The following is a 20448-nucleotide window of genomic DNA, read 5'->3' as shown; positions in this document are numbered from 1 at the left end:
TATGTACTGGGCAGATCTCCCTCACAATACTGTGTATACATTTACATACATTAACCGGATTACACTTCTGTTAAGACTCTTTGTCCTGTTTGTTTTGCTGTGCATCTCTATCTGCTCCTGGCCTGCATTGTTTCGGACTTTCCTGTGTCCTCACTGCACCTGTTTGTGGCCTCCAGGGCACCAAGTCCTCGCTCCACACATGTCTTCAAGCTGCTGTATCAACGCCCGGGATCCGTGTGCCCACCCGGACCTCAAGCTTAGAGTATCCACCTCACCAGGTGAGCCTAAACACCGAAGCACTGAGCATGGTGGCCGCAGGAGGAGGTCCGCAGGGGCGAATCTTTTTGCTCAGCTCTAGATGTTTGCGTCATGCAGGACAGGACAATTCCTCCATGAGAGGAACACTCCCCTGCCCCTCTCACTACTGAATGATCTGTCTCGCCTGAGAATACATCCTATTTATACTGGTAAATTACAGAGGGTTGTGGATTCCTCATTATTGGTTCCTTTTAAACGACCGGACAGGAATATTCATCATAAAACACCGTCCATGTTCTGTAGGTTCTAGGTTTCATACTTGTTTCTCCTTCATTTCCTAGATGATGATGAGGCCCGGACGTTTCACCAGCAGTTTGGTCAGTATGAAGACCATGCCATGCGGATGATACAGGAGTATTTCCAGGACGATCTGATCCATATCTTAGAGAACATACATACTACCTCACTTCTGAGTGAGCTGCATTCCCGAAATCTCCCTGATGTTGAGGTAAGACATGACCTGCCGCTGTGGTGTACAAGAGCTTCATGTGTCACAGGGAAAGATTAGTCCATGTCGCCATCTTGATGTTTCTGATGGACTGGATTTTAATTGTACTTCATATCAAAGAGTAAAATGTAGAACAATTTCCAGTAGCAGATTATATATTATACATTGGAGAACACCTTAAAAGTTAAAAATCAAGTTTCGCTCCTCCATTCATTATTTCCCAGGTTCTAATGTCCACATAATATCTGTTACTGTTAGGAATCGTGATTCTGTGCTCCCATCTGGAATGGAGCAGGTCCGGTGCTACGCTACTCCAGTCGCAGGCGCCACCATTATCCTGACCCTGGAGGCAGAGCTAATACGCGTGCAGGGAAACCTTCCCAATCTTATGGAGCATCGCGTTCTGGTATTGTAAGATGTGTGAGGATGCGGGACGCCCTGTCTCTCACTGATTTCCCCAGTTGCCAGGCAACGCAGGACTCTGCTGTGTCTGGCACTAGGCAGTGGTGGGATTTTCATATCATATAGAAAAATGTACTCCTGAACCAAAATACATAAAATATAACAATGTTTTACTAAATACAGAAGAAAATACACAAATAACATTTCAATAAAAGGTACAGTGGGAAACCACAAGATGGCGCCACAAACCCACAATATGGAATCAATAGATACTGTAATCCCTACTCTGCCTGGATATGTATATCCAGTGGGAACCTAGTGTCAAACACTGTAAAAGTTACCTGCAGACATGTCTACTATCCAGGCAAATACATGATATAAATAATCATTAAAGTATATACTTTACCTTCTTGTGTGTAGTGTTGCCAAGCCCCTACGCACGTTTTGGCGTAAGCCTTCTTCTGGGGGTGGTTCTTCTGGGGGTGGGATGTTGTCCATTCTGTTGTGCAAGCTAGCAGGGAGTGGTTGTCTGGGGATGATTGGGAGGTATTCAACACCTGATCATTAGGAGGGCAATTTAATCCTGCTCAATGCTCAGTCCTTTGCTGTTTATTGCAGTTTCTATGTGCTGTGGTGGTGAGTGGTGCTAGCAGTAGTGTTGCTATCTTTTCAGGGGTTTTCTCATTTTCTCTTCTGGTTTCACTTCCTGGTGTTCTTGCAGAGGTACTCACCTGGTCCTTGACAAAGGCACCGACCGTGTCACCAGATGCCAGCTGTTCGGCGACTGTGGGCCTGGGAAGGGCTTTGCCAAAGTTCTCCTTCCATTTACTGGGAGCTGGGTGAAGAGCATTCCCAGCCCACAAGGGCTCGCTTGGCTGGGCAGATTGCGCTAAGTGAGTCTGTGGCTGTGTCATTGCTGGTTTGGGGCCAGTCTTGCTGGGTCGCTCTGCAAAGCGCATAACAGTTACTTGTGAATTCAGGAAGGATTTTCTCTGTATTCCATGAATTTATCTTTCTCTAGATCAATACAATAAGAAGACAGACATGATATAACTGTGTATAGTATCCATTTGCTATCATTTATCTCAGTATAATGATCCTTATGTGGGATCTTGATTTTGTTCTAGAAATACAAGAGTCTAGAAAATGATAGAAAATCCTTGGCCCGGACTTTACTACAGGATATTTATGACAGAGGAAGAGAAGCCGTGATTGGATTGTGGGTCAGTCTCTATGTGTTACACAGGAGTCATGGATCCCCCGGCCTGGACGCTGTACTGGATGAGCTCCGTCACAGAGGTAACATTGTGTATGTGATGTCAGTCATTAATACCTTACATTACCACAATAATAAAGATCTCCGTTATCCACAGCAGTGTATACACATGGAGGATCAGAAGAAAGGAGGGCGGAAGGTTAATAAGTATTGGCACATTTCTTGTTGGTTACATGTCAGTATTGAGGCACTGAGCTTGATAGTTATGTAGCACCCTGAGGATTCGGCTGCTACAGGGGTATTGCACCTCAACCCAGAGGTGTGATATTCCACTCCCGGGTAAGGATGGAGTGTGGAACTGAGCTCAGATAGACTGCATGCACTACATACATCCCATTCCAGAGGAGCAGGCCGACGGCACTCCCACTTAGAAATGTGCAGGTGCGACCGAGCCTGTTCCTGGCTGGAGTGGGAGGGGGGAGGAACATCCCATGTAGTGTAGGGGCAGATAGGGGGAGCAGTCTGGGTAGTGGTAGGAGCTCATTGGGTGCTGGTCACCTGAGCTCACACATAGAGGGATATATAAGGAGGGCACCAACTAGGATCAGGGTCAGACGCAGAGAGTAAGTCAGATGCAGAGGACAAGCCTGCAGAAAGAAACAACAGCCCTGGAGAGAGAGTGGAGTAAAGAAGGAGACCCAGAGGGGGACAAAGAAGGGACCCAAGAACCCAAATAAGAACACCGGGTGAGGAGTCAGCAGAAGGGTACCGGAACCCAAGCTGGTGGGGGTAAAGACATTCCCCAGCCAGAGACCGGAGACCGTGGGCAGAGTCTGTCACGGTCACCCACTACATTCACCCTGAAGGCACACCACATGGAGGGTCAGGGAACCTGAGGCCAAAGGTTGCCCAACAGAAGGCCCGAGGGAGCTGGATTTAGGTGAATCACTGGTGGGGACGGCTGAAGGAAGGACAGAGGGAGAGCTCAGGGCCACGCTCCGGACTTGTTTGGGGGTTGGCCGGATCCAGGACCTGGTGGACGCAGCACGGCTCGGGAGGTCACTTGGAGCTAGAGTGACCAGGAACATCTGCAGTAAGTAAAGACCCTTAACTGCACTACCCGAGTCTGTCATCATTACCGGCTGCACCGCACCACCACAACCCCCATCCTCTGCGCCTGTCCCCTCTGAGGCTATACCCCTCCCGTTGGGGGTTATCCCACCAAGCTGCGCATTCACCATCAGCCTCAGCGGACCCTGCTGCAGCGGCGGCCACAGTGACCGCATCACAACGGGTGGCGTAGTCGACACAACGAACTTTAATAACATCAGTAAAGACTGCCACATAACCCTGAGCTTGACGCCCTGGGCACGGGACCGGGTCACAGCCGCTCGGAGACTACAACCCCCCCCCCATCTGATCCGGTGCCGGGTATTCCCCTCAAAACGGAATATGTCCCAGGGGGCGCGTCAGTTACACAGTAACAATAGTCTCTAATCTTGAGGCACAACACTTGGAGGTTACACTACAAGGAGGCACAGGCGGGGCAGTTACTTCATATGAGCACAATCACCAGTTGGTTTCCACCGGCAATGAACACAACCCTGCACGGTCGAGGTATCACGGCATGGCTTGGGTGTTGTTCATAAACTAAGCGAAGCGCTCTCCTTCAGCTTAGTTGATCCGTCTCTGCAAGCGGCTTAGCAAATTTCCTTTGTTAATCCCTTTTATTTTCTGTAACTGTATATGCTGTATTGTTTTGTCCCCTTTGTAAAATCTCTTGTATATTTTTTACAAACACTGGATTAAATATAAAATTTAATAGTTCTGTTCCTTTGTTCTATAACCAGGAGATAAAGCCATAAGCTACCAGAAACCAGGCCTTCCTCCAGTCAGACTGTATTTAAAAAACCGACTGGTGGTGGCAGCGAGCAGTCTGGGGTTATCGTGGAATTAGCTGTGATCGTACGAAGGTATATACCCATATGCTATGTGCTGGAATCCGGAGGTGTATATACCATACGCTCACTGTTAGTTTCCCGATAACTGGCATTACTATTGAACAGCCTGCAGCCTCCTCCATTGATCGCCGGCCAATCATGTAATTGTCCGGATGATAGGGGGCAGCAGAGAGCTGTTTGACACAGAGATCACAGTGGGTGGTTCTGCGTGACGTTCCCGGGCTGTGATATTGTGATAATTCCTGACAGTTCTCATTTATGTTTGTACACCCTGCACTGATGATGTGTGTACACTATAAAAATCACTCATAGCTGTGATTTTCTATTAGGTGACACTCTGGTGGAGCAGATCATACTGGATGAATGTGGACACACACTGACCTCAGAATTAGCAGGTAAAAATTACAGCATATAAATATAATAGAAATAATGCTTACAGTCATGACACTCAACCAATGTAACCAAAAACAGATTAAAGGGATAAAGCAGGTGGACGGCTGTAATCAGGAGAAGCTGATCCATCGCTTTCATGGTTTCCAATATCTGGAGCGCTCGTTGTCATAACCTAAATGGATTAACATCCACAAAGCACCATATAGTGAACAAGCACCAATTAAAAGCTTGTATGGTGGTGGTCGAGAAACAAACAATGGTGATTAAAAGGGACCTGTCAACTTAGAAATGCTGTGCTATCTATTAGCAGCATGTTAGAGAGCCTGGAACGCTGAACAGACTGATATATATAGTTTTTAGGGAAAATATTAAGAATATGGGTATGTTCTCACAAAGTTTACACACGCGTGTTTTGAAGCAGATCCATTTCAAAATCCAAATCAGAAACTGCTTCAAATTCTCTTTGTCTACTCTTTGATGTGATCTTTGAAGCATATCTGCTTCAAAACTCATCCATCTTGTGTACATCATGGAACGGCAAAGCTTTGTAGGCTGGATAGCACCTGAGGTATAGAATGGCGGAGCTGAGTGGGCGGAATGGCACCTTGGTTATGAAATGACACATTTGAGGTTGCATCATTGCACCTTAGAACAGAAGAGCAGAGTTTGTAGTCAGGCACCTTGGAACAGCAAAGCCAAGAATGTGGAGAGGCACCTGAGAACAGCAGAGGCAAATATGCAAATAAGCACTTTGTAACAGCCAAGCCAAGAATCTGAAAAAGTACAAAGAACAGCAGAACCGAGAATGCAGACAACAATGTAAAACTGTGGAGCAGAGTATGTGGACAGACACCTTGGAACAGTATCAGTCGAGTATGAAGACAGGCATCTTGGAATAGTACAGTTGATTATGCAGGCACCTTATAACAGCAGAGCCAAGTACAGTATGTAGATAGACAACTTGGAACAGCAGAGATGAGTTGTAGTCAGACTCACTTTGGGCATATGTAGCAGAGCGGAGACAATCTAGAGGTACACATGGAACTTGAGCCCAGCAGAATGGGTGAGCTGAGTCTGTCTGGAGACATGCAAATTGTCTCTTCAGAGAGGAAGAGGACTAGAACTCTACTGCCACCTACAGGAAGTAGCAATCCTAAAAGTCAATAGTGACCCTTTAAGGAGCCTTGTCACAGGACTTATCACGTGTCAGGAGACAGACACACTGTATGAGCAGATCCAAGACTGTACATTGGAAAAGGTTATGGAACCGGTAAAACAATAGTGGTGGAACATAACTACTGTAATACCGAGGCAGATTATCACCACCTAAACCGCGATCTATAAGGCTATGTGCCCACGTAGCAGATTTGATGCAGAGCATTTTTGCCTCTCTCTGGCAGAAAAAAACGCATGCAGATTTACATGCAGATTTACATGCAGATTTACATGAGTTTTTTTCTGCCAGAGAGAAGCGTTTTTTCAGCGTTTTTTCAAGCACCTTTCCAGGTGATTTTGAGCATCACTTGGAAAAGTGCTTGACAAGTTGGTCACACAATATAAATCCATGCAACCGGCATGGATTTATAATGTGTGAACAACTGATGCTTTAAATGCATCATCTATAGTAAGAAAAAAGAGAATTAAAACGTGCTCCCGGCCACGTCCTCTCTCTTCGGCGTCCCGCAGTCTACCGTCAGGACCTGCGGTGACGTCATTTAGTCAGCCGATGGTCACGCGACCATCACCTGACCACCGACGTCAGTGGTTGCGTGACCATCAGGTGACTAAATGACGTCACCGCAGGTCCTGACTGTAGAGGACGCGGCCGGGAGCAGACCGGAGGAGGCCGGAGAGGTGAGTATACAGGTTTTGTTTATTTTTAACTTTTTTATTTCTTTTTTTCACCGCGTGGTAGCCGGGATGAAGAGGAGTTGTAGTCTCCTCTTCATCCCGGGTACCACACACACCGCGATTACCCTGCAAATTCACGGCCATTGAATTTAATTGAAACGCAGCAAATCCACATATACCTGCGGGTTTGCTGCTTTTCAATGTTCCTCAATGGCCACGAATTTGCAGCGTAATCGCGGTAGAAATGGTCATGCTGCATTTTGCAACGCAATGCGAATTCGGTGCGCAAATTAGTGCATCATGTGCACAGCACATCCGAATTCACGTTGCTTTGCATGGCAGACGGTTTTACAAGTGTTTTCGCAGCTGTAAAAACGCCGCAAAAACGCTACGTGGGCACATGGCCTAAGACTTAAGGGTGTGACATCAGAGGTGCATGCCAAGTTACCATACGCAATAAAAAAAAAACTTACTACTACCCCTGCACCAGCGACAGGTCTGCTGGAATCTGTGTGACATTGTTCTGTCACACGAGCACGTCATAATCATGCATCATAATATGCCACTGATGCATGATTTATGTATATATACAGTCATGGCTAAAAGTGTTGGCACCCTTGAAATTGTTCCAAAAAATTAAGTATTTCTACCAGAAAATTATTGCAGTTACACGTTTTGTTATACACATGTTTATTTCCTTTGAGTGTATTGGAACCACACAAAAACAGAGAAAAAAAGGGAAATTGGACATAATGTCACACAGAACCCCAAAAATGAGCCTGACAAAATTGTTGGCACCCTCAACTTAATGTTTGGTTGCACTCCCTTTGGAATAAAAATGTCACAGCAGTAATTTGCCTGCCTCCTCAGCGCCCCTCTACTCACTGTGCGATTTCTCCCAGTGTCAGGCCCTTCCGCTAGTCTGCCTCATGCTGCACTGCTGCATTACTTGTGACATTCATGTAGCCTTAGGGGTGTGGCTAGTCTCTGCAGGAATTTTACCCTGCTATGACCTGCAGAGATTAGTTTCCCCGGCATATCCTGTGCTAGCAGGGCCTTTATAAGGCGGCTCTGATACCACTCCCTGTCTGAATGTTGGTTCCTATTTCTATAGCACCCGTTCATGCGTACTTCCATTGTCTGTATCTCGTATCCCAGCCTGTTTACCTGTCCTGTCTGACCTCTCCGCCCCTGACCTCAACTACGTGTATTGAAACTGTGCTGCCAGCCTCGACCTCGGACCATCTGAATACGTTTTTTCTTTGCCCTTCTGAACTGCGTATCCGTTCCTCTGACCCTCTGGTCAGCTGCTGCAGTCCCGGGGACTATCCTGGAGTGGTAACTGGCGACTACCTGCTGCCAAACCTATCCACACCACAAGAGGCTCTAGCGAAAACCAGGTAGTTGCTTAGTCATGCCCCTCTAGGGTAAGCCCGGCACAATTGCGCAGTAGGCTAACACCCACCTGTGTTACAAAATAATTGCAACAAGTTTCTTACACCTCTCAACTGGAATTTTGGAGCACTCTTCTGTAAACTGCTCCAGGTCTCTCATATGTGAAGGCGCCTTCTCCCATCAGCAATTTTAAGATCTCTCCATAGCTGCTCAATGGGATTTAGATTCGGAAATGAAATGCTATGCCAAGAGACCCTGGAGGACCCCACTGCTGACACAGGGAAATAAAAAAGCTAGACTGCAGTTTGTCAAAATGTACATAAGCTAATAATAATAATAATAATAATCCAAAATCCTTCTGGAAAACCGTCTTGTGGACAGATGAGATTAAGATAGAGCTTTTTGGTACAGCACATCATTCTACTATTTACCGAAAATGGATGAGGCCCACAAAGAAAAGAACACAGTACCTACAGTCAAATATGGTGGAGGTTCAAAGATATTTTGGGGTTGTTTTGCTGCCTATGGCACTAGGTGCCTTGACTGTGTTCAAGGTATTATGAAATCTGAAGATTGCCAAAGGATTTTGGATTGCAATTTAGTGCCCAGTGTTAGAAAGCTGGGTTTGCGTCCTAGGTCATTTTTTTTTTCAGCAGGACAATGACCCCAAACATATTTTAGGAATCACCCAGAAATGTATGGAAACAAAGTGCTGGAGAGTTCTGAAGTGGCAGCAATGAGTCTGGATCTAAATCCCATTGATCACCTGTGAAGAGATCTTAACATTACTGTTTGGAGAAGGCGCTTTCAAATATGAAAGTGCTCCAAAATTCCATCTGAGAGGTGTAAGGAGCTTGTTGATGGTTATAGGAAGTGATTGATTTTTTTGTGTTGTTCCAATACACACAAAGGAAATAAACCTGTGTAACAAAACATGTGTAATTGCAATCATTTCCTCTGAGAAATACTTCATTTTACTAAAACAATTTCAAGGGTGCCAACACTTTCAGCCATGACTGTATAAATACATATATGTGTGTACAGGGCTGCCACCAGAAATTTCAGGGCCCCATACTGACAAAATTTTCGGGCCCCCTTGAGACTCCACCCAGGCTCCACCCCTGCTCCACCTCCACCTCAGCTCCGACTCCACACCTCTAAACTTCCACATTCTCACCCCTAACTCTTGGAAAAACTCCACTTCTGCACCCCGTCCTCACCAATCACACTATAACAGTTCCCATTGAACACCAGATCACACACATAGCCAGCAGCTTTGCTTTGGCCAAAAGATTTTTTTAAGCCGCCACAACGACAAGGAGACTCTTCTGGCCGGGCCCTACTCTACTCTAACCTATTAAACATTTGTTAAAATATCCAATACTCTTTTTAGGCATATTTTTATTTATTTTTCTTTAAGGGAATGTGTCACATACATTTTTTAAAATGACCAATAATATCATATACAAGAGAGAAATACTGCCACACCATGGCCGGATCACATATTACCACCATATAGTGAAAGAATAATACCACATACAAGGAATACCACCACACCATAACCAGACCACATATTACCATCACATTGTGATCCAATAATACCACATACAAGGAACAAATACTGCCACACCATAACCAGACCACATATTACCACCACATAGTAACCAAATAATACCACATACAGGGACAAATACCATCACACCATGACTAGACCACATATTACCACCACATAGTAAGTGAATAATACCACACACAAGGAACAAATACCGCCACACCATCATCAGACCTCATATTACCACCACATAGTGACCGAATATTACAATACTGATCATTAATAAAAAAACACAATACTAATATTACCATAAGTGCCATTATACTGTACACAGGAGCTCTTTACATAGTATACAGTGTATAGTGTCAGTGTACAGGTAATACAGTGGTCACCAGTGATGATACACACAGGAGCTCTGTATATAGTGTATATAGTGTATACTGTACAGGTAATACAGTGAACATAAGTGATATTATACACAGGAGCTCTGTATATAATGTATAGTGTACGGGTAATGCAGTGAACATCAGTGACATTATACACAGGAGCTCTGTACATAGTGTATAGTGTCAGTGTACAGGTAATACAGGGATCACCAGTGACATTGTACACGGGAGCTCTATATATAGTGTAAGTGTACAAGTTACACACTGACTCACCAGTGATGTCTCTAGTAGAAGTCCTTCATCTTCGCTTGTCTTTTTCATCCAGCACAGACCGCCATCACTTCTTCCAGCCAGGAGTCTTTTCTGCATAGAATAACACAGTGTGAGGCAGTGACTGGGATCGTATACAAGGGACGGTGTATATTCCCCAGAATGTGTACAGAGACCTATTAAACCCATTGGAGTGCATTGCAGTCACAGACACAGCTGCGGCTGCAATGCAGGAATGAAGGTGAGCATTGACCTGGTCAGGCTATCTGGCTAAGGCAGATTAAGTAAAACCCGGCAGGGCCTTCATTTCTTGGGGGAGGCTACAGGAAGGCAGTGGGACGGCCTACTCCCTACAACCCGGGTTTTCCAGTGGCTCTTGCCACAGGTCCTTTAAAAACCCTGCATTAAGGGTTAATGAGGGTCGGCGATGCCCAGAAGGCCTACTTTGACCTCAGTCGGGAGGACGCCCAGGACTACCAGAGGCTCAAAGGTGAGATCCTTGCCTGACTAGGAATCAGTACATACATGAGGGCTCAGCGCGTATTTTCATGGGCTTTTGTGGCGACCCGACCAGCCCGGTCTCAGCCTTATGACCTTCTGCAGCTGGTAAGGAGGTAGCTCCAGCCTGAGACTTTGACTCCAGCCCAGATGGTGGAGAGGGTGGTGGTCGACCGGCTGGTGAGGACTCTACCGGCTGCTATCCAACGTTGGGTGGGGCAAGGGGACCCCGGCACCCTCGACCAGGTGGTCAGCCTGATCGAGCAGTACTCGGCCACTCAGGACTTTATACAAGACTCTGCCTGCTCGAGGCTGTCACGTCGGACCCTGCCAAACAAGGAACCGGAAAAGGGCTCGCGTCCATCTGCTGAGGACAGTCAGCACCGTACCCGTGCTGAAGGTGAACCCCGGAGTGAGAGTGGCAAGAGACCAGTTCCCTCCCAAAAGGTTATAAGATCCAACAGTACTTCTGCCATTAGGTGCTGGTGGTGTCAGGGGCCGGAACATGTGGTTGCTAACTTCCCCCTGACTACAGAGCCCATGGACTGCGGGTATAACCGCCGGGTCTCACTGTACACCCGGACCGACTGCACTGCGAGTGCCCGCCCCCCGGACAGCGAACCCCAACTGTGCTGGGTACTGGTTAATGGGTACCCAACAGAGGCCCTCTTAGTCACTCGGGGAGCCTAGTGACTTTGGTACATGAGTCGCTGGTGGCAGGAGACAACCCCAGTGGACGGACTGTCGGGTTGTGTGTATCCATGGGGACCTCCGAGAGTACCCAACTGTGGAGGTAGTTTTGTTCACGCCATGTGGGGACACGAAACATGTGGTGGGAGTGGTAAAAACTCTTCCCTATGGGACTGTGTTGGGAAGAGACCTGCCCCTGTTCTTGACTCTGTGAAAAAACAAAAACCACACAAAATTTATTACGAGCGCTGTTCCCGAAGAACCCGAGTCAGGGGTACCTGCCGTAGTGGTGTCCAACCTAGGGACAGAGTGTAACCCCGATAGGTTCCCCTAGAGGTGATGGCAGGAGAGGTCGAGGAGATCCCATTGATCCCCGAGCTGGAAGTGTCCCAGGGCACGTTTGAGACAGCTCAGCTACAGGATCCTACCCTGACTCGGGCGCGGGAAAGGGTGTTAGAGGTAAATGGTGTAACTCAACAGCCCGGTGTAGATACTGTGTTTCCACGCATGGTGGTCAATGGTGAGTTGCTCTACAGTATAGGGTAGACAAAATCAGGAACGAGGTCGTGGAACAGTTAGTGGTACCTCAGTAGTACCGTCGGGTGGTTCTGGAGATGGCACACACACACACCTGCTGGGTGGACATTTAGGGGTTAAAAAGACGCAAGAGCGTATCTTGCAGCGTTTCTTTTGGTCGGGGATTTATGTGGAGGTTCAAAAGTACTGCGAATCCTGCCCCGAGTGTCAGCTGTCCACACCCACCGCAAGCTTCCGTAGCCCATTGGTGCCTCCGCCAGTGATAGAGGTACCTTTTGAATGGATTGCAATGGACCTAGTAGGGCCCATTGTAAAATCCGCCCGTGGCCACCAACATATACTTGTGGTCATCGACTGTGCCACCAGGTACCCGGACGCTATACCGCTATGCCACACCTCGGCGAAACTGATTGCACGGGAGCTGTTTGCCATGTTCTGTCGCCTTGGGCTACCTAAGGAGATCCTGACGGATCAAGGGACCCCTTTTATGTCTAAGGTGACGAGGGAACTGTGCAAACTGCTAAAAACAAAACAATTGCGCACCTCGGCGTATCACCCTCAAACCGACGGGCTAGTAAAACGGTTCAATAAAACCCTAAGTCCATGTTAAAAAAGGTGATTTCTATGGACGGACGGGATTGGGACATGTTACTACCCTATTTGATGTTCGCCGTCCGTGAGGTATCCCAGGCTTCCACAGGGTTCTCTCCCTTTGAGTTATTGTACAGCAGACACCCTAGGGGTCTGTTGGACGTAGCCAAAGAGACGTGGGAACAAGAGCCGACTCCACATAGGAGTCTAATTGAAAACGTGGCTAGTATGCAGGACCGGATCGCGGCGGTCATGCCCATCGTGAAAGAACATCTGTTAGATGCCCAGGCAGCACGGAGGCGCACATATAATAAAAGAGCCACGGTCAGGTCTTTTAACAAGGGCGATCAGGTGGTAGTACGTGTACCCTCAGCCAGGGGTGCGTCCAAGGGAGAGGTCAGGATAAGTGATGCTCTCACTAAACAGCAGCGACAGGAGGCTCGCTCGCTGGTGCAGCAGAATACCGACGTGTTCTCAGAGCTACCGGGTGGGACTACGGTTCTCCAACATGACATTGTCACCGAACCTGGTGTAAGGGTACGAATGAGACCGTACCGGGTACCCGAAGCCCAGAGGCAAACCATCACGGCTGAGGTAAAACAAATGCTCCAGTTAGAAGTCATCGAGGAATAACGGAGTGAATGGGCTAGCCCCATCATACTGATCCCGAAACCAGACGAATCATTACGCTCCTGTAACGATTTTTGGAAATTAAATGAAGTGTCGAAGTTGGACCTTTGTCCAACACCAAGGAGAGGAATGCGCAAGTCACCAGGTGGTTTCTGTCACTACAAAATTTCAGTTCTCTGTAGAAGTTCTCTGTCCCGAGTACCCTGTATGGTGACAAATGTTCAACCCCATAAGTTTGAACAGAGGGGGGGGATATGTGAGGCAGTGACTGGGATTGTATACACTCCCTGACAGAAGTTATGTCGCTTATCCATGTTATGTAAAAAAAAGCTTATAACCTGACGTTAAATTCATCCATTGGTTTTATAAATTACTCTTTTGAAAGCTGAAACCCTCCCAAATTTGGTTTAGGTTAAGAAAATAAATTGGCATCAATGCTGAAATATTGTTCATTTAATGAACACAGAATGGTCAGATTTTGGCAAGACAAAAGTTTTGTCGCCCACAGAAAGTAATGTGATATTCAAACAAATAATTATCTTAAAATACAATTATATGTTGCATAACATTGGTGAATGAAGTTGTGGTGCTATTAGAGTCATATTTAATATTTTGTGTGACTTCCAAGAGCTTGAAGGACTGCATCCATGCGGTTCAACAATGATTCATACAATTTATTAATGAAGTCATCAGGAATAGCAAAGAATGCCGTCTTACATGCCTCCCAGAGTTCATCTAGATTATTTGGTTTTGTCTTCCAAGCTTCCTCTTTCATCCTACCCCAAACATGCTCAATAATGTTCATGTCTGGTGACTGGACTGGCCAGTCCTTGAGCACCTTCATCTTTTTTGCCTGGAGGAACTTTGGTGTAGAGATGGATGAATGAGATGGAGCACCATCCTGCTGCAGAATTTGACCCCTTTTATGATTTGGAATGTAAGAGGTAGCTAATACTTCTTGATATTTTCGGCTATTAATATTGCCTTCCACCTTGCAAATGTTTCGCACACCCCCATACTGAATGTAACCCAGACCTTTATCTTTCCACCACCAAATTTAACTGTTTTCTGGGTGTTTTTTGGTTCTTTGGTTCCATACGGGCTCCAGTTAAGTCTTCTGCAGTATTTGCGGCGGTTGTGGTGTAATTCTACTGAAGATTCATCAGAGAAATCCACCTTCCGCCACTTTTCCAGCATCCATCTGTTTAGCAGGCTGTGGGACTTTGCAAATGCCACACGTTTTTTTATTTGCCTTTTGTTTAGTGCTGGCTTCTGGGCACTGATTCGACCATGGAGGCCATTTCGAGACAGAATCCTACAAACTGTTCTAGTTGACACAGGGACTTGAGGTGACCAGGCCTGTTGGAGCTCTGCTGCAGTGGAAGAGGGGCTTGCTTTGGATTTTCTAACCAACAAACGTTCCTCCTGAGCAGTTGTCTTGTGGGGTCTGCCGCACCTGGGCTTGTCAAACACATCTCCAGTCTCTTCAAATCTTTTTTTAATTCTTTGTACTTGTCGCTGAGACACATTAAAGGTGCCAGCCACCTCTGCAGTGGATCTGCTCTTCAGCCTCTTGATAATCAAGGCTTTGGTCTCAGGGTGGATTTTTGGCATGTTGTCAGAGCTCAAGTTGCAGTTCAAGTGAAGGTCTGGGGTGCTGGGTTTCTTTTTATACACACCCACTAATTAACCGATCATTTACTGAGCACTGGTGAGGATGTAAACTAGGATTGGGTGCATTATATGACCAGGCGACAAAACTTTTGTCTTGCCAAAATCTGACCATTCTGTGTTCATTAAATGATCAATATTTCAGCATTGATGCCAATTTATTTTCTTAACCTAAACCAAATTTGGGAGGGTTTCAGTTTTCAAAAGAGTAATTTATAAAACCAATGGATGAATTTAACGTCAGGTTATAAGTAGTGTTGAGCGAGCACTAAAATGCTCGGGTGCTCGAAGCTCGGGCCGAGCTCGCCGTGATACTCGGGTGCTCGACCCGAGCAACGAGCCCAATGTTAGTCTATGGGATACTCGAGCATTTTTGCGGTGGCACTCCCGGCAGTCTTTTAAAAGCCTAACAAGTGCCCAAAACGATAGTGACAGTGCTCAAATGACATGGGGACAGCATGGGGATCGCCCCAGGAAGCATTTCTGAACCCCAGGTCACTGCTGTCAACAACGTTGTCAGAGGTATTAAGCCACTTTTACGGGCTCACAATAAAACGTTCAAAAACGTAAGTGAAACTTTTTTCCTGTGAAATATGTTAAGGAACATCCTTTCCAGGGAAAAGACTTGTGTATAAGTTAAAATAAATGACCAAAAACAAAAATACTCCTCCACACCTTCGGCTATGTTCACAAGTAGCATTTTTTTATGCGTTTTTGCAGTTTTGTATTGCTTTCAACTATGACAAATGCATTCACCGGGAAATGTCATTTTAACATTTTACAACCTTATCTGGCCATGTGCTGTGTGACACATGCATAAATGTCACGGGTGTGTCGCCACGAAGATCGTCACGATTACACAGCCTGACTTCTCGCAGCTGAGTTTTTGGTGCTTTGTGTTTTTCGGCAGTGAGGGAGTTAACTCTCTCTCTCTCTGTGCTAGACGAGGTCCAGCCTCGCCCAGCTGCAATCAATGCTGCTGTAGTGGGACTCCTTCAAATGCCTGCCGGTCTGTTAGGGAAGTGTCGGTGAAAGCATTTCATGCAGACTAACAGAGCGGATCGTGGTATTTGGAGTTTCAGAGCTAAGTGTATTTGGAGTGTTTTTTCCCTTCCTCGCTTTATCATTTATCTCCTTTCCCGTTGGTGTTCCCTCTGTTGTAGTTGTGTAGTTTTTGTATGCAAGGTGGTTTTGGTTTTGCCCTTGTACTGTCTCGTTCGTCTAAGTACTGAGTGTGGGCATATTATTACCTGTCCCCTTTTGTTGTGATCAGGGGTCCTTCTCAGGACTAGATTACTTAGGTGCAGGGATCCTCAGGAGGTAGGGGTTACGCTGGCGGCCTGGACCTCTGTACCTTTAACAGTACCTCCAGGTAGAGGGATTAGTCAGGGCCCCAGCTTAGGGTCAGCTTAGGCCCCCTACCTCCAGTACACAGAGACAGCGTGACATTTTCACCGACCACTTAGATTTTCTCCAGCTACCATGGATCCAGTAGCCGGTCTAGCTCGGCAGTTGCAGAGTTTGTCCATGGAGCTGGCGGACGTTAGGTCCAAGGTTTTGTATCCTCAGGAGCAAGCCGGACCAGAACCTAAAGTAGCTCTCCCTGACAGGTTCACTGGGGGGCGGGACAAGTTTTTTGTTTTCCGGGAGGCATGTAAGTTGTACTTTCGGCTGCGGCCTCGGTCATCGGGGAGTGAAGAACAAAGGGTGGGAATTGTCATCTCGCTCCTACAAGGGGACCCACAATCTTGGGCGTTCTCTCTTCCCCCGGCTCTCCTGTCAGTGGATAGGTTTTTTGCTGCTCCGGGTCTTGTATATGATGACCCGGATCGGATCTCCCTTGCTGAATCTAAGTTACGTAGGATCCAGCAGGGAGATCGTCCGGCGGAGGAATTCAGTTCAGAGTTCCGTAGGTGGGCCACTGACACCCAGTGGAATGACCCGGCTCTTAGGAGCCAGTTTTGTCAAGGTTTATCCGACAAATTACAGGATGTGTTGGCACAGTATGACTCTCCCGCGTCACTGGAAGCCGCTATGGCCCTTGCTATTCCCATTGACTGACGGCCTCGGGAGAGGTGCGGGATAACTCCACCCCCTGTGATGACTCCACCTCCTACAAGGTCCCCTCATATGGTGGTTCCCCTGGTCAGTCCAGAGGAGCCTATGCAATTAGGAGGGACATCATTTCGGGGGAGGGGACCGGTGGTGCGCCATAAGACAGGAAGGTGTTTCTTCTGCGGGAGAAAGGGACATTTTATTGGGGGGTGTCCATCCCGTCCCTTGCAGAGTGAAGAGTTGTCGGAAAACTGTTGATCCCAGGTTGTGTGGTGGATGGCAATCTGGGAGTAGGTATTTCGTCCCTAGGTTCGTCTCAGTTTCTCGTACCGGCGGAGGTGGTGGTGGGTACGAGAACTGAGCGGATATCTGTTCTTCTGGATAGTGGGGCCGGAGCTAATCTGGTGGACGCTCGGTTTGCCCGGGTTCAAGGTATGCGATTGAGTGAGTTGGCTAAACCCATCCCCATATTCTCGATCGATGCCAGGCCTCTCGGTCAGGCAAGTTTTTTGCAAGCTGTGCATAACGTAAAACTTCAAGTGGGGGCGATACATAAAGAACTGTTGTCTTGCTACGTGTTGGAGGGTCTTCCCACTCCTATAGTGTTGGGCCTTCCTTGGTTAACTAAGCATAACCCGGTTATTAATTGGCAATCCAGAGAGATAAGCCAATGGAGTAAATTCTGTAATAAAAACTGCATGAATACGGTCATCGGTGCGGTTACTCCTAGGGTCTTACCTCCATTTCTGGCGGACTTTGAGGATGTATTCTCGGAGAAAGGGTGTCAGGAACTACCTCGTCATCGCGAGTATGACTGTTCGGTAAAACTGCTCCCTGAGGCCAAGTTACCTAAAGCTTGGTTGTATAACCTTTCTGGTCCTGAGAGGCAGGCCATGAAGGATTATATTTCAGAAAGTCTGGCTAAGGGGCATATTAGACCTTCATCTTCACCGGTGGCCGCGGGGTTCTTCTTTGTTAAGAAGAAAGATGGAGGCCTACGCCCTTGCCTGGATTTCCGTGAACTTAATCGGATTACGGTCCGAGATCCGTATCCGCTCCCACTTATTCCCGATCTCTTTAATCAGATCGTGGGCGCCAAATGGTTCTCTAAGTTGGATCTCAGGGGGGCGTACAATCTGATTAGGATGAAGGAGGGGGATGAGTGGAAGACGGCGTTTAACACTCCGGAGGGGCATTATGAGAACCTGGTCATGCCATTCGGTCTGACTAATGCCCCGGCGGTGTTCCAACACTTTGTTAATGACATTTTTCGCCGCCTGGTGGGACAGTTTGTTGTCATATATCTGCATGATATCTTAATTTACTCGCCGGATCTGGTGTCTCATCAGGAGCACGTTAGGCAGGTGTTACAGATCTTGCGGAATAATAAACTGTATGCCAAATGGGAAAAGTGTGTGTTCGCCGTACAGGAACTCCAGTTTTTAGGCTTCCTGGTTTCAGCGTCCGGTTTTCGTATGGACCCTGGGAAAGTGCGGGCAGTTCTTGAGTGGGATCGGCCAGAGAATCTTAAGGCACTACAACGTTTCCTGGGGTTTGCTAATTATTACCGGAAGTTCATTCGTAATTTCTCGTCCATGGTTAAGCCTCTCACAGACATGACTAAAAAGGGGACGGATTTTTCTAGGTGGTCTGACAAGGCTTGTCAAGCATTCTCCTCCTTGAAAAAATGTTTTGCCTCGGCACCCATACTCATTCAACCTGATGCGTCACAGCCATTCATTGTAGAGGTAGACGCTTCTGAGGTAGGGGTGGGAGCAGTATTGTCACAAGGTTCGTCCCCTGGTAAGTGGCATCCGTGCGCCTTTTTCTCTAAAAAATTGTCGTCCGCTGAGAGGAATTACGATGTCGGCAATAGGGAACTCTTGGCCATTAAGTTAGCTTTTGAGGAGTGGCGCCATTTTTTAGAGGGGGCAGTCCATCCGGTCACCGTCATCACCGATCACAAGAACCTGCTATATCTGGAGTCCGCGAAACGTCTGAATCCCAGACAAGCTAGGTGGTCATTGTTTTTTACCAGGTTTAATTTTGTCGTTACATATCATCCTGGGTCAAAAAATGTAAAGGCGGATGCCTTATCTCGTAGTTTCCCTGGGGCCGGGAATACGGACGACCCGATTCCTATCCTTCAGGAGGGGGTGGTGGTTTCGGCAGTATGCTCTGAGCTTGAGGAGGAGGTATTGGAGGCTCAGGGGGACGCCCCTGTTGGACCTCCGGGGAGACTGTTTGTTCCAGATCAGTTACGACAAAAGGTGATCGAGGCACACCATAACTCAGTTTTTGCAGGACACCCGGGGTGTAAAGCAACTGTGTATCTCCTCTCGCGTCGGTTTTGGTGGCCTAACTTACATAAGGAGGTGGTAACTTTTGTCGCGTCCTGTGGGGTTTGTGCGCGCTCTAAGACCTCACATACCCGTCCATCTGGGGCCCTCTTACCTTTGAAGATCCCGGAGCGTCCTTGGACTCATCTGTCTATGGACTTTATTACGGACCTCCCGCCGTCTTCGGGTAAAATGGTCATACTCGTTGTAGTGGACAGGTTCAGCAAGATGGCACATTTTATCGCTCTTCCTGCTCTTCCTAATGCTAAAACTCTTGCGCAGGTGTTCATTGGGGAGATTGTGAGGCTTCACGGGGTACCCTCCGAGGTGGTGTCAGATCGGGGGTCTCAGTTTGTGTCCAAATTCTGGAAGGCGTTTTGTACACGGCAGGGGATGCATTTATCGTTCTCATCGGCTTTTCATCCTCAGACCAATGGTCAGACGGAACGTATGAACCAGAGCTTGGAGACATATCTCCGGTGTTTTGTGTCAGAGAACCAGGAGGACTGGGCTTCTTTCTTACCTCTGGCAGAGTTTGCTCTTAATAATAGGCGGAGCGAGTCCACTGGTAAGTCCCGTTTTTTGGGGCATATGGTTTTCACCCCCAGTTTTGTACTTTCAGTAGGGGGGGCTCTTCGGGGGTTCCTGAGGAGGAACGATTTTCCTCATCACTCGCTTCACTATGGAGAGGGGTGCTGAAGAATCTGAATACTATGGGGAACCGATACAAACGTATGGCTGATAGGAGGAGAGTGTCTGGTCCGGACCTAAGTGTGAACGATCGGGTATGGTTGTCTACCAGGAATATAAAACTTAAGGTTCCCTCCTGGAAACTGGGTCCCAGGTTCATCGGGCCGTACAGGATCAGTTCTATAATTAATCCGGTGGCATTCCGTCTTGACCTCCCCCCTACGTTTAAAATTCACAACGTGTTCCACAGATCATTGCTTAAGAGGTATGTGGCGCCGGTGGTACCGTCACCTTTACCTCCCCCTCCAGTGGTGGTCAATGGTAACTTGGAGTTCCAGGTATCGAGGGTCATCGATTCACGCTTTAATCGCCGGTCCCTTCAGTACCTGGTTCATTGGAAGGGGTATGGTCCTGAGGAGAGGATGTGGGTTCCTGCGTCGGATATTAACGCAGACCGATTAGTTCGGGCCTTCCACACGACTCACCCGGATAAACCTGGCCCTGAGGGTCCGGAGGCCCCTCGTAGAAGGGGGGTACTGTCACGGGTGTGTCGCC

At 47.4% G+C, this 20448-nt stretch overlaps 1 protein-coding gene across 4 annotated transcripts in view; it reads left to right on the top strand.

Moving 5' to 3' along the window:
• Positions 1 to 20448, top strand: part of LOC141153946 (NACHT, LRR and PYD domains-containing protein 3-like) — an 85600-nt gene that overhangs the window by 22674 nt on the left and 42478 nt on the right. For 2 of the 4 annotated variants that reach the window (XM_073639253.1, XM_073639252.1), the window contains exons 3-6: positions 177 to 278; positions 600 to 766; positions 2296 to 2467; positions 4675 to 4740. In XM_073639253.1, coding sequence (XP_073495354.1) covers positions 177 to 278; positions 600 to 766; positions 2296 to 2467; positions 4675 to 4740 — 507 coding nt within the window. The remainder of the gene's footprint in view (positions 1 to 176; positions 279 to 599; positions 767 to 2295; positions 2468 to 4674; positions 4741 to 20448) is intronic. The other 2 variants (XM_073639254.1, XM_073639255.1) reach the window with 1 other exon arrangement.

This window comes from Phyllobates terribilis, unplaced genomic scaffold, assembly GCF_046119375.1.
Source record: "Phyllobates terribilis strain yellow unplaced genomic scaffold, ASM4611937v1 Scaffold_7__3_contigs__length_470593459, whole genome shotgun sequence".
In the NCBI taxonomy this organism is placed as follows: domain Eukaryota; kingdom Metazoa; phylum Chordata; class Amphibia; order Anura; family Dendrobatidae; genus Phyllobates; species Phyllobates terribilis.
This window is presented reverse-complemented; position numbering and strand designations above follow the sequence as displayed.